Below are 13,174 nucleotides of genomic sequence, written 5' to 3'. Positions count from 1 at the left end.
TTAACAAAACTGCATAATGAGAAAAGAAATTGATCCACATCTTTGATAACTCTAGGTAAACTGGGACAATTGTGAAACTGAACTGGAGTAAGCTGTTAGCCATGGGTACTAATTATGCATTATATCAGCTGAGAAGATGATTAACATCTTACATCAGAGCAGTTATCACCATAATTATGTGTTTGCATGTCCTTTTTTTTTTAGACTATCAGTCTCCTGAAAACAGAAACCTAATTTATTCTATTTTGTATCCCAGTACCTAGAACAATAAAAAATGTTTGCTGAATGAATCAATGATAACTTTCTTCTTAAAGCAACAATAAAATTAAACAGTCACTTAAAGGATTTAGAAGTGAAACTGCCTATGTGGTTGGGCAAAGGGCAACTGCTGGAGAGCCTGGGGGAGCCAGAGTGACCAGCTCCGCTCACGTCCTCTCTGCTGAGATCTGTTTTATCTGCGGTGGAGGCCAGTCTCTGCTGAGTTCACCTCCATACGTGGCCTTGAGTTCATACAGATCGTTGACTACTCAGGCTTCAGGGCAGGTGTGGGGCAGTGGAAAGATCAAGGGGGCCTGGGTTCAAGTTCCTACTTTATCACAATAATCAGTAACTTCTCTTCTCCACAAAACAGAATAATTCTTCTTTCTCACAGGGTTACTTCGGGAACTAAATAGGGTATAAGCAAAACTGTATTCTGTAAAGTGTAAGTCACAATCATGTTCTTTAGTCGGGCATTTAGCAAAAAAAAATAGTTCTCTGCAGAAAAAGCTGGGATTAAAAACAATTAGATCTCTGACCTAGCTAAGATATAACATTATTTCTAATTAAAAACGAGGAAGTTGGGGCGCCTGGGGGGCTCAGTCAGTTAAGTGTCTGCCTTTGGCTCAGGTCATGATTCCGGGATCCTGAGATGGAGCCCCAATTCGGTTTCCCTGTTCAGCCTGCTTCTCTCTCCCTCACCCCCTCCCACTGCCTGTGTTCTCTTATCTCCGTCTCTCAAATAAGTAAAATTTAAAAAAAAATTTTTTAAGTAAAAAAAAAAAACAAAAAACAAAAAACCAGGAAGTTAGAGCAAAACATTAAAGTGAGAACAAAACAAAACCTAGAATTTGTATTTATCCAATATCGTGAAGAAACAAACAGAACACCTGTATACGCTATGAGACTAAAGGAAATTTATACATCTTCTATAATAAGGAAAATGTTTGCTCTCAATATAGTTTACTGAATGTTAGTAGACAAAAGCTGAGTCACTAAACCTCTCTAGGCTTCAGTATGTTTTTTAAGAGGGACAGAGAGAGCAGGGGTCAAGGGGTGGAGAGAGGAGCAGAGGGAGAGGGAGAGAGAATCTTAAGCAGACTCCACACCTAGCACAGAGCCCGATATGAGGCTCAGTCTCACCATCCTGAGAGATCGTGACCTGAGCCAAAATCCAGAGATGGATGCTTTAACCAACTGAGCCACTCAGGTGCCCGCAGGCTTCAGTATTAAATTGTAGGACTGGATATGAGATTAAGATCACTGTAACTTCAAAAGTCCTATTACTAAAGTGCAAAGTATTTCTATAAATGTATTATATGCATTTTTTACTAAACCTGTAAAATGAATATCTTACCAGTGATTCTAATTCTGTAATTATAGTTAACTAAGATACTTTCATATCACATTATCAGAATTTGATAGGCTATGTTCAAAAATGATGAAAATACCCTCTCATGCACATACAAAACCATTTTACTGTTAATTTTTAAAAAGTGAAAAAAAAAGTGTTATTCATAAAAATGTTAACATTTTTACTTATGGGGCACCTGGGTGACTCAGTGATTGAGCGTCTGCCTTTGGTTTGGGGCAAGATCCCGGGGTCCTGGATCAAGTCCCACATCAGGCTCCCTGCATGGAGCCTGCTTCTCCCTCTGCCTGTGTCTCTGCCTATCTCTCTCTGGGTCCCTCATGAATAGATGGGTAAAATCTTTAATTTTTTTTTTTTTTTTTTTTTTTTTTTTACTTATGCCACCAGAAATAAGAGACATCTTATTGGTAAGAGGAAGAAACTCAGATGTAAATACAAAACCACATTTTGTCTTTTCTACCACAGAGAGCTTGCTCTTGAAAGACCTTAAGATACTTATGCATTGTTTTAAATCCCCCGCCCCTTTTTTTACACAGGGTAAGATGCTTTTTCCAATGTATCCCATGTCAACCTATCTAAAGGAAAAATTTCTTAATGTCTGGGAACCCTGCCTGATAACTCAGAAACACACACAAATATTTATGGACTTTAAAAGGGGAAGAAAATTAAATAGGAAAGTTCTTTTTCTGTCTGACCAGAACTATAGTGACCTAGTGAAAGCGGACTTGTTTCTTAGCACCACGATGCAATAAAAGAAAAATTATATGCAAATTGTCTCTTATGAAGTCATTTCAGAGATCAAAAGAGAACAAACATGCAATTTCCTATTCTAGGAACATACATATGAATCTTTGTTTAAAAAAAACCAGGGTGGTTCAGCATGTGTAAAGCTTTAAAAATAAACCATCCTACCTTCAGTGGTCACTTTAACATCTTTACTTCCTCTCTCCTTTTCTCTAAATCTCAAAAGCTTTGGGATTTTAAACATCAGACATGCTTTTCTTGTTGCAAATTAAAAGTGAAAGAAATGGATTCGAAGGTTCTTTGGTCAATAATTAATAACTCAAGAAAAGAACAGTTATCTACAGCCACTCACCTTTGATCCACAGTTTGAATTTAACTTAACTAGCTTTAACCATTACTGAGAGATGGGTATCTTTGCTAGAGGCATATGCATGTATATACTTAGGAGCCATGTTTAATTAATGAAAAGCAAACGTGAATAAGACAAGTGTGTATTTTGAGGCCCCTGGGTGGCTCAGTTGGTTAAGTGCCTGACTCTTGATTTCAGCTCAGATCATGATCTCGGGGTCCTGAGATCGAGCCCTGCCTCAGGTTCTGCCCTAGGCGTGGAGCCTGCTGAATGTTCTCGTTCTCCCCCTCATCCCCTCCTCACCTCACTTGCACATGCACTCCCAATAACTAAATAAAATCTTTTTTAAAAAAATGTTATTTATTTGAGAGAGAGACAGCAGAGTAGGGAGGCAGGGGTAGAGGAACAAGCAGAATCCCTGCAGGGCAGGAAGCCAAACATGGGGCTCGATCCCAAGTCCCTGAGATCAAGACCTGAGCTCAAGGCAAATGCTCTACTGACTGAGCCACCCAGGTGCCCCCTAAATAAAATCTTAAAAAAAAACCCACAAGTATGTATCTCAATCATCACCATGTAAAAAGTAGGCCTCAATGTGTGGCTCTATCACTTCCCATTTGGCTCTTATGCAGAGTTGAAAAGTAATTAAGAGTACAAAGAACTGCATTTCAGGATAAGCAAGCTAAAATTACTTTATGAACACAAAAGTCTTCAAGAGAGTATAAAAAATTCTATCACCAAAGTATAATGAAACATGCATACCTGTGTACTTAACCTTCTTTTACAGTTATAGGTGCTCAAATACTGATAGATAAACCCAAATCCATTGATGACACTTTGGTAAGGTGCTTGGGAACTAGTAGGTATTAGTCTACTCACCTCTTTTTGACTTGGTAAGACCTAGCTGGTATGCCGCTGGAACGTGAGGAGCTTCTCCCTCTGTACTTTGAACCTAAAAAAGTTTTAAGTAGTAAGAACTTGATAAATCTATGGCAAAGAAGAATACCACTTCATAATTATTTATTAAACCAATCAACATAACTAAAAGGGTACTAAAGCTTTTTATTTAAAAAATGCAAAACATCTTATCTTGAAATCATGAGAGCATCCCACATCTTAATTTTATGACCTATTTTCCAGTTAAAGATAGGACTGCAAGTTCGTAGCAGGCAATGAAAAGTGACTAAGTGTATAAACCACTTCATTAAAAAAAGTTGGTATTAAACGAAAAATAAATCCTGAAGAATAAGTTTTGTAAATGTTAAAATTCAAAGTGTAAGGCCAATCTCCAGATAAATGCTGACTTTGCAACAGATCGTGACTGACACACAGTTAAGGTAACTACAAGTCTTACATCTTTAAAAAAATTGCTATCATGCTCCCAATACAAAATTTTATAAAATCTCACAAATTTTGAGTGTCTCAAAAACCACGCTTGTATGAAGACTGCTTTGTTCTAATGTAAGTGGTCTTTTAAGATATAACTTGCAAGTTGTAAACAGAAAATCATGTTTCATCACAGAACTAAATGTTGAAAGATCTTAACCATAAATCCTTCTGAAAACTATATTCAGAGAAGTTATTGAACCCAAAAAAGTTTTTTAATGATATTTCCCCCCACCTACACAAGTGCATAATGTAGGAATTTTCAGATTCTTTATTTACCATACCCATCCCATTCCCCAAATACTCTAACATAACTAAGTCTATATTGAGATTAAACACTTAAGGAGGAGGGAGAGACATTAATTCCTAACACTACTAGGTCAGTAGTGATTAGTACTTAAAATAACAAATAGCATCCTAGTGAAATAGGCAAACTAGCCAAAGAGGGCTTTCAACCTTGAACAAATGAGAAAGCAATTAACAAAACAGGTTTTAGGTAGAACCCTGGTAGTTTTGAGGTAGGAATCCACCCAAGAATAAGAAATATTCTATAGGAATAAGAAGGGAATGACAAACAAGAAAAAAAAAATCTCAAAGGTTAAAGATACTATTATGAAATTTAAAAACTGCTTTGATTTGTGGGATCTTTGTTCTACACAGTTCCACAAATCCAAGGTTTATGAATCCTTTGAGAACCAAAACACACTGGTCATTTAAAATCATCACCTATAGGGCAGCCCGGGTGGCTCAGCGGTTTAGCACCACCTTCGGCCTAGGGTATAATCCTGGAGTCCTGGGTTCGGGATCGGGTCCCACATCAGGCTCCCTGCATGGAGCCTGCTTCTCCTCCTGCCTGTGTCTCTGCCCCTCTCTCTCTCTCTCTCTCTCTCTCATAAATAAATAAAATCTTTAAAAACAAAATTATCACCTATAAATTATTATATAAAATAGTTTCTAACCTCTGTTATTACTAAAAAATTATATATATACATATATTCTTCAAAGAAGCAAACATAAGTTCAACAGGAAAACCATTGTTATGTGTGCAAGGAAACAAAATGCATTTTCTTTTTATATTCAACAAAAGGTCTATTATTAGTCAGGCCTACCATACTTCAAAGAGTTTTCTGTTAAAGTAAATATCAAACAGACCAAAGAAGTATAACAGAAATCCAAATGCCTCTTTAATTATATTCTAGGAATCTCAGCTTAGGCAGGACAGTATGATACACCAAACTATACTCTCTCATATTTTTAAATGTAGAATAATCATATATTCTATTCCTTAGATTTATAATAGACGCAAAATATGACCTTAACGAATAAGTATTTTTAATATACTATCTTTCAATATGTAACTCTATGGCAAAACAAAACAAAAAACTACAAAAACTACAAACTCTGTAGTTAATTTAAAGAAAAGGGGGCCCTTTATAAAAAAGCTGAGAGGATCATATTTTACTAATAAAACTACTAACATCAAGATTCTTCTTCCCACTTAGTAAAATCATTAACCACTTGTTGAACACAGAACATAAGCTGGTGATAACAATTAAATTTCATAGCTTAGAATGTGTTATTGCTGCTCACAGTTGTGCAAAGGAAAGCAGTCAAATTCGAGATGGAGTACAGCACAGAAAATTATGAAGCAAATAAAACTTGGGACTTCAAGTCCTCAGTGGTGTGCTTGTCATTTGCTACAGATTGACTTTCATTAAATTAACTACAGCTAGATATTGATAACTGAATTGAGTAACGGAAAATGAGTGTTCAGTATACAATTTTCTTTGATCTCTGGGTAAGTCTGAAACTTTTCATAACAAGAATTACAAAACCCCACCCTAAACCAAAATGATAAAATCACTTGGGTCTTAGTGCTTTGAGATTTAAAACTGTATGAAAATAGCTTTAGGGTAACCCTGTATTTATTTCATTAAAAAAAAATGTTTTAACAAAACACTTATTAAAACTGTATCTTTTTGAATCAATGTCCTGCTGCCACAGCAGGCACCTACTTTGGTGGTGTTTTTTTTTTTTAACATGTGCCGCATTTATCCTAAAATATATCTTCCGGGCACAACACTATTGTGCTGTGTTCCATAGAGCAGCAATACATGAATGTTCTAACTCAATTCTTCCTTTAAGGTTTAAAGACATATGGACAGTTAAAAAAAAAGAAAAGAAAATCAAAAGTGGAGCTTCAGAAATTTTTTTTTTTTAATTTTTATTTACTTATGATAGGCACACAGTGAGAGAGAGAGAGGCAGAGACACAGGCAGAGGGAGAAGCAGGCTCCATGCACCAGGAGCCCGACGTGGGATTCGATCCCGGGTCTCCAGGATCGCGCCCTGGGCCAAAGGCAGGCGCTAAACCGCTGTGCCACCCAGGGATCCCGGAGCTTCAGAAATTCTGATTTTTAATGAGACCTCAAAAAATTCAAATGAAAGCATTATTTTTCTCACAAAGTAGCATGGGGCTGTGTACCAGACGACTTGAGTTCTCGTCCAAAGTCTGACACTATCAGCACGTCTGACCTTTACCAAGAGCTATGGTGTAGTCAAAAGTAGCAAGTTTGTGCAAAGACCTGAATTCAAGCTTTATTCATGCCACTTACTGGCCTAAATGGCTTCAGACAGTTATCAGATTTATCTATGACAATCATGTCAGTTTTTCAAACTGAAAAATAAATACTCAAACTCCTACTTCACAAGTCCTTTGGATGATCAAATATTTTGCAACAGTAAAGTGGTAAGAGTTTACAACAGATCTCTCCTTGCTACCATGTAGGGACTCCCTACACTGACATCCCCTTAGCACTCCCCCGAGTAAGGCAGGGGTACCAAAGGGAACATTACATCCCTCGACACATGATAGAGAACCATTGCTGTCAAGTAATAGCAAATGTTGGAGGAGGAAAAATGCTTCCTCCTCTGTAAAAGGAGGAAACTGGAGTAAGAATTCAAAGATCTCTTTCTGTGCTAGTTTATCATTCTATATTTGTTGCAAATATTTATTAAAAAAAATCAGGTTTTACTTACAAGGTTTGCTTTCTACTGTCAGGTTAATGCTTGTAACAAAAGTTAGTTTAAGCCTTTTAGATAAATGTCAAATAAAATTTAGTGGCTAACTGGACTTCAAACTAGCAGTCGTGGGTGCACGCATGTATCATGTGTTCGGACCCTACTGCATTCTATTCTAAGACACAGGGCTTGTCTTCAAAACACAGTCAAATTTGAAAGGCCAAAGGAAGAATTTAACTATGTGTCAAGTGTCTGAATGATTTCAGATTATTTTAACTCAGGCAAATAAATAAAACAAAAAAAAAATTCTGAAACTCAATGACTAAAAATAAGGAGAAATAGTAGTTAAATAAACAATCAGTGTAGACACAGATTTAGAAACACTAAGACTTCAGTAGCTTAAAAAATTATGTACACTTCCAGTAATGGCCTCTATTTGAATATAAACTCCTTTGTAGAGTAAGCCACAGAGCAACCCCTTTACAGAAATACACAGCTAAGAGGTCTCCTTCCTCTAACATTTAAGTATGAGGAATTTTTCCTTGACGCCTCAAAGATGAACAACTGCTTACTGAGTAGGATCATTTTGGTTTAACCGTACATCCTTCATACTACAAATCCACGGCTCTAGACTGTTACCATCCTGTATTTAGTAAAAGCAAGCCATTCTGAGAAGAAGACAAGAAGTATCTAAGACGGTCATTAAGAATTAGAAAAACTCAAGAGTAGAGTTTTACAACTTTCAGACATACTGGAACATTTTAAATAGTCTATAAAACTTTTTTTATAAGGCACACTGACTTTTAGTTGAAAATACTCTCTGGCCTTTTATTCATTTTTCTTAATGTGCAGAATAGTCACTCTCACTCTCCAAGGCCTGAGTCAGTCTTGTCATCTATTAGACTCCCCTTATGTTTAACTATTTCCTCTCCTGGCTCCTGGTGAGGGTCAGAGCTTACCTTTGCCTCAGAGGGATTAGCCAGCTTCCTGCACAGAGTCAGGTCTGCAACATTTTCTCCTACCTAGCTTCCCCAAAGCAGCTGGCATTCAGTTCATCTGTCTGAGAACTGGTTTACTGGGAGAGAAAGGGAGTGTCCTCCAACTTACATTTATGTTCTCTTTTTACAGGAAGAAAGTTCCCAATAGGAATCAAACCTCAAGGGAAAGAAGTCTAAAAGAAAAACAGCAACAACCTACTTTGAATGGGATCTAAAAGTTTGCTTCAGTAAGATTGTTCTCTTCATTTGTCAATATAATTCAAGTCACACTTGGGAGAAGAGGAAATTAAAGAAACACATTATTTCCTTTCTTTATCCATTGTTCTACAAGCTCTCTTTAAAGTTCCCAAAAGGATAAAAACACAGTTCTAGGTTTCTATCCATGTTTTAAATACATCTGAAGAATAAGATTCATTATCCTTAAAATTCCCCATATTTACAGTGCAGCTATTGTTGACCATATCCATATATTTTTTTTTTTGAAAACAAAAATGTTCTATTATCCTTCAACCACCAATGCATGTAATTTTGTACTTAAAAAAAAAAAGTTCACTTACATGTGGCATTACTTTCTTCATTAATTGCTTTTGCCAGCAGAGGGAGCAAAAAAAAAACAAAAAAACAAAAAAAACCCACACACATTAAATCATTAAATGTTAACTAAATGTTAACTTGCCACCAAAGCACATCTATCTAGTACTTTACAAATGTTTTAAAGGTCTTTTGTGCATGATAGCAATAATCTAAAATATATATAGTTTAAGGGGCGCACGGGTGGCTCCATTGGTTAATCGTCTGCCTTTGGCTCAGGTCTTGATCCCAAGGCCCTGTCTGCTCCCTGCTCTGTGGGGAGGCTGCTGCTCCCTCTCCCTCTGCCTGCTGCTCCCCCTGCTTGTGCATGCGCGCACGCTCTCTCTCTCTCTCTCTCTCTCTCCCTCTCTCTCTGTTAAATAAATATAATCATACACACACACACAGTTTAAAATTTAGGAACTCTAGGAATTAAAAAGCAACATATAAGAGTGCCTTCTCATTGGAGTCACCAGTATCAGATTGGCAAATATCTAACAGAATTTGTTTGAATTTTCATACTCTGCTATTAAATTAAAACAAGGAAACCAACTGTCATATCTGACTGTCAAAGAAGAGGGGCTCTAATGAAAGGCAAGAATTTACACGTTGATTATTAATGGTAGGACAAGTTCAGACCAAAACAAAGTAAAGGAATCAAATAGTAAAATAGGACAAATGAGGCTTTAATTTATGAAGTAGTCATCTTATGATATTAGGAATTAAATAAGAAAAATATAAAGAATACACAAAGAAATAAGAGAAATAGAAGCTTAAAAATAATGTAAACTATTTCAAAGGCCTGTTCCTCTCCCTTTTAATTTCACTTTTTAGTTAGAATTAAAGTGCTAAAAGATAAATTCAAAGACCACAAAAAAAGGTAAATATATCAGCAATAGAAGTTTTGTAATAAATGAAACATCTTCAGTAATGTGAGAGATACATACTCCCCAGAAGGACATTTATGGGCAGAATCAATTATCCCATTTTCCAATTCCCTAAAATAGTGGCCTGTGATTCTAAAATCCTTGGAAGTTATTACTATACTACTAACACTATTCTGTAATAAATTTAAAAAAAAAAATTGCACATTATGCAACTTAGAGACACAACTCTTCAGCGGTATACGTATGCCTCAGTTTCCTCATGCGTAAAATAAGACCAGCACTGCCTGCCTCACAGACTTAAAGAGAAAAGTACTTCAAGGGCCTGGTACAGTGCCTGCCACAAGGTAGGCGCTTGATAAACTTCAGTTTCCTGTCTCAAACTATACAGTGCCAATCCTAGTATCAGCTCTGGCCATTCAAAAGTCGTTTTAGTTGACCTCATCGAAAAGAGTCTCTTTATGTCACCCAATTTGACATTTATGTAAATGAAGGAATATCTCTCCTAGAAGTAGAAATAAAAAGTAACCAAACGTTGGTTTTCTGGGCTTGCAGAAATCATATTTGGGGGTGTTTCAAACCTTCTTCCTTGAGGCTCCATAGCCTCCCCTTCAGATACATAATATCTTCAGGTTCCTTCCAGTCTCTTGCCAAAACCTATCCTTCCCAAAACCTTATTCACATTTAGCTTATCCTTTCCACTAAGATACTTTGAGAAAAGTTTGCACAAAGGCACATAGCATTTAGTGGCAAAAGAAAGAACTCAAATTGGGTGTCTGGGTGGCTCAGTTGGTTAAGGGTCTGCCTTTGGCTCAGGTCCTGACCCCAGGGTCCTGGTCCCCATCAGGCTCCCTGCCCAGCGGGGAGTCTGCTGCTCCCTCTGCCCCTCCCCCATCTGTGCTCACTGGCTCTCACATGCTCTCTAATAAGTAAAATCTTTAAAAAAGAAAGAAAGAAAGAAAGAAAGAAAGAAAGAAAGAAAGAAAGAAAGAACGAACCCAAACTTCTGTTTGATTTCAGAGCCTGTGTTTTTAACTATTATGCAACATTGATTTTAATTTAAATATACTCTTCTCAGGGCATTCTCAGGGTATCAAAATCTTAAACTGAGAAAGGAAGGGGTTAAAATTCAAGTATCAGCAGTGAACAACAGAGGATCTAGAGAAGAACTAATTGTCACGTTACCCTGGCAATGCATAGTCCTGTGACCAATTCTTGGTTTGTGAAACACAGAACTAAAACTTGAAAAGTCAAAATTTGGATTTTCTTCTAGTATAAATCTACTAGCCATCTTTCACTTTATATTTGTTGGCATTTTTTTTCCTGAATCCTTATTTGAAACAGGTCTCAGTAATATTTTACCTACCTCTTCCATTTCGAAGGAGTCCTTCTGCTGCGCCATTATATTTCTTATGGATGGGATTGTCAGCGGTGCACACGGCTCTTTTTCAGGTGTGGACACATGGATACTTTTCATCACATTGCCGTTTTCTGGCTCACTGTGACTAGGAGTGTTAAAATCGTTACCTAAATCAGATTCTAGAATACCAGATTCCTCACCCAGTTTCATCTCATGATTTTGAGTTTCTTTACTTTGCTCACTTTCAGTTTTTTGGTTAAAATCACTATTTGCTTCATCACAAAGTCCAGCACTCTCCATAACAGTTGCTGAACTCCCTGATACTTCTTCTTTAACTGTAGCCAACATAGAAGAGGAGTCTTTCTTCTTTACAATTTTTTGAGACTTTTGATCATTTTTACTGCCGCTTTCTTCCATCACTGAAACATTTGGAATCTTTCCTTTTTCAATTGCTGAGGAAGGAGAACTACCTTCTCCTCTCTCTGTTTTATCAACGCATAAATTTAGTTTTGATAGTGTTTTCATTAAACGGTTTGCAGTGTTACTTCGGGTTAAAGGCGGAGGTGAGTCTGTTTCCTTGTTGGAAGTCACTGAGGACATACTTCCGATTCTCTGGAGGGGAGTTCCAGAGACTTGAGAATATAAAGAAGAAAATGCATTGGCCACAGTAGTAAGCACTTCAATTTGACGAAAACGGCCTACAAAAAAGGAAATTACATTAATTTTATATCGATCTGTCTACATATGTATACACATATTAAACAAATCACTATTTTTCAGAATTCCAGTAAACTGAACTTAGATCACAAAGATCACAAAACCAGAACCTTTTTCTTTATCCAATGTTTAAAAAAGTTCCCTGTATTTACCGGGGAGAGGGAGAAAGATTTTTCATTCTAAGCACTAGAATTTATGTTTTAAGAATTTATTTAAGAATTTGTTTTATGATTTAAAACCAGAAAGAAGCACAAAGCAGGACAACACTGAATAAAACAGAAAGGACTAGCTATTGATCTACAGTTCTGATTCTATTTTTATGCCTTTGACTCCATTAAAACTCTTGCAGATGTTCTCCCAAGAAAATGCACTGAAGTCTCTATTTTATACGTAATTGTGAGGGGGGTCAGGAGGGAGAAGAAGGGTTGTTAGATTTATAGATTCTTAAAGCTGCTCAAAGGACCACCTAAAGACCCCATTTTTGGAACTCTTGTTCAACAGAGAAAAATAAGATATAAATAAAAATTATCAAGTTAGCCATGCTATTATAAATTTACAGAAAAGCACCTAAAACTGACTGACTTTAATAGTAACAAGCCACCCCCTCTTTCCTTTTTGAACATCAGCAATCTGGAGATAAACTTAAGTACAAGGTTCTGCATGTCAGTTATAGTAACACTAAAGTCAAGGATGAGGAGGGGAAAGTTAGCTTCTATAAATAAAAAATTCAGAATCAGTAAAATGGCTACTGTGTTAACCTCAATAATTAAGTTGCTAGTACTATTCCTAAAAATTAGTAAGGCTTCAAAAAAATAAGAACATCTCACTGTGGATGCTAATATTTAAAAACCTTACTTGTTAAAGCATAATTTGGGTTTTCTACTTCCATCCGTTGCATCTGAGCACTCAAAAATACTTTAATATCTATCCCTCTAGCAAATGATGATGAGTTAAAAAATCTGGAGGGAATTTTAGAAGCAATATCTGGTTCATCTCGTCCAAATCCAAGATTATAAAGGATTTCTTCAGGATCTTCCTCATAAAGTTCCAACAATTCTGAAACACTACAAAAAAAGAAAAAAAGAAAAGAAAGAAAAAACATCAAGATATAAGTTTAGAGTTCACATCACATTATAAAAAAAGAGCTTCTGCTCTTAACATCACTATTTACTTCAGCATCTTTATACACTGTGTACTAAATGTGATATATGACTCTTAAAGAGTCCATTCTTTCAATCTGTTAATATTGGTAAAAAGAGCTAGTCCCTCAGCAGATACTCAGCAAGACTCCCTAAATGATTCCTCACCTTATTTTCTTTGTCATTTTAAAGGAGTCCCAGTAAAGCAGCTAAAACAGAGGACAGCTGAGGGAGAATAAGAAATAAATGGATTAGGAGAGAAATGAAAAGGGAAAACACATTAGGAAGTTGGTAGCACAGGGCATCCTGTAGAACGTGAGCTTTTCTGCTACCTTTGGCCAGCACTATAAGATGCTGTACAGGTAACAAGGTGAACTCAG

The 13,174-nt window shown here is 36.5% G+C and overlaps 1 protein-coding gene and 1 long non-coding RNA gene across 13 annotated transcripts in view; one reads left to right on the top strand and one right to left on the bottom strand.

The window, feature by feature from the left end:
• ITPRID2 (ITPR interacting domain containing 2) overlaps window positions 1–13,174 on the bottom strand; it is a 110,747-nt gene that overhangs the window by 17,341 nt on the left and 80,232 nt on the right. For 6 of the 7 annotated variants that reach the window (XM_025460389.3, XM_049106392.1, XM_049106390.1 and 3 more), the window contains 3 exons: window positions 12,511–12,719; window positions 10,945–11,636; window positions 3,600–3,672 (listed from right to left, as the gene is read on the bottom strand). In XM_025460389.3, coding sequence (XP_025316174.1) covers window positions 3,600–3,672; window positions 10,945–11,636; window positions 12,511–12,719 — 974 coding nt within the window. Of the gene's footprint in view, window positions 1–3,599; window positions 3,673–10,944; window positions 11,637–12,510; window positions 12,720–12,962; window positions 13,020–13,174 lie in introns of all 7 variants that reach the window. The other variant, XM_025460392.3, reaches the window with a different exon arrangement.
• LOC112668209 (uncharacterized) overlaps window positions 1–13,174 on the top strand; it is a 130,726-nt gene that overhangs the window by 116,917 nt on the left and 635 nt on the right. For 4 of the 6 annotated variants that reach the window (XR_007408781.1, XR_007408782.1, XR_003141572.3 and 1 more), the window contains one exon: window positions 8,255–8,680. This is a non-coding gene — a long non-coding RNA (uncharacterized LOC112668209). Of the gene's footprint in view, window positions 1–8,254; window positions 8,681–13,174 lie in introns of those variants that run through there. The other 2 variants (XR_003141573.3, XR_003141576.3) reach the window with 1 other exon arrangement.

Source organism: Canis lupus, chromosome 36, assembly GCF_003254725.2.
Source record: "Canis lupus dingo isolate Sandy chromosome 36, ASM325472v2, whole genome shotgun sequence".
Lineage (NCBI taxonomy): Eukaryota > Metazoa > Chordata > Mammalia > Carnivora > Canidae > Canis > Canis lupus.
This window is presented reverse-complemented; position numbering and strand designations above follow the sequence as displayed.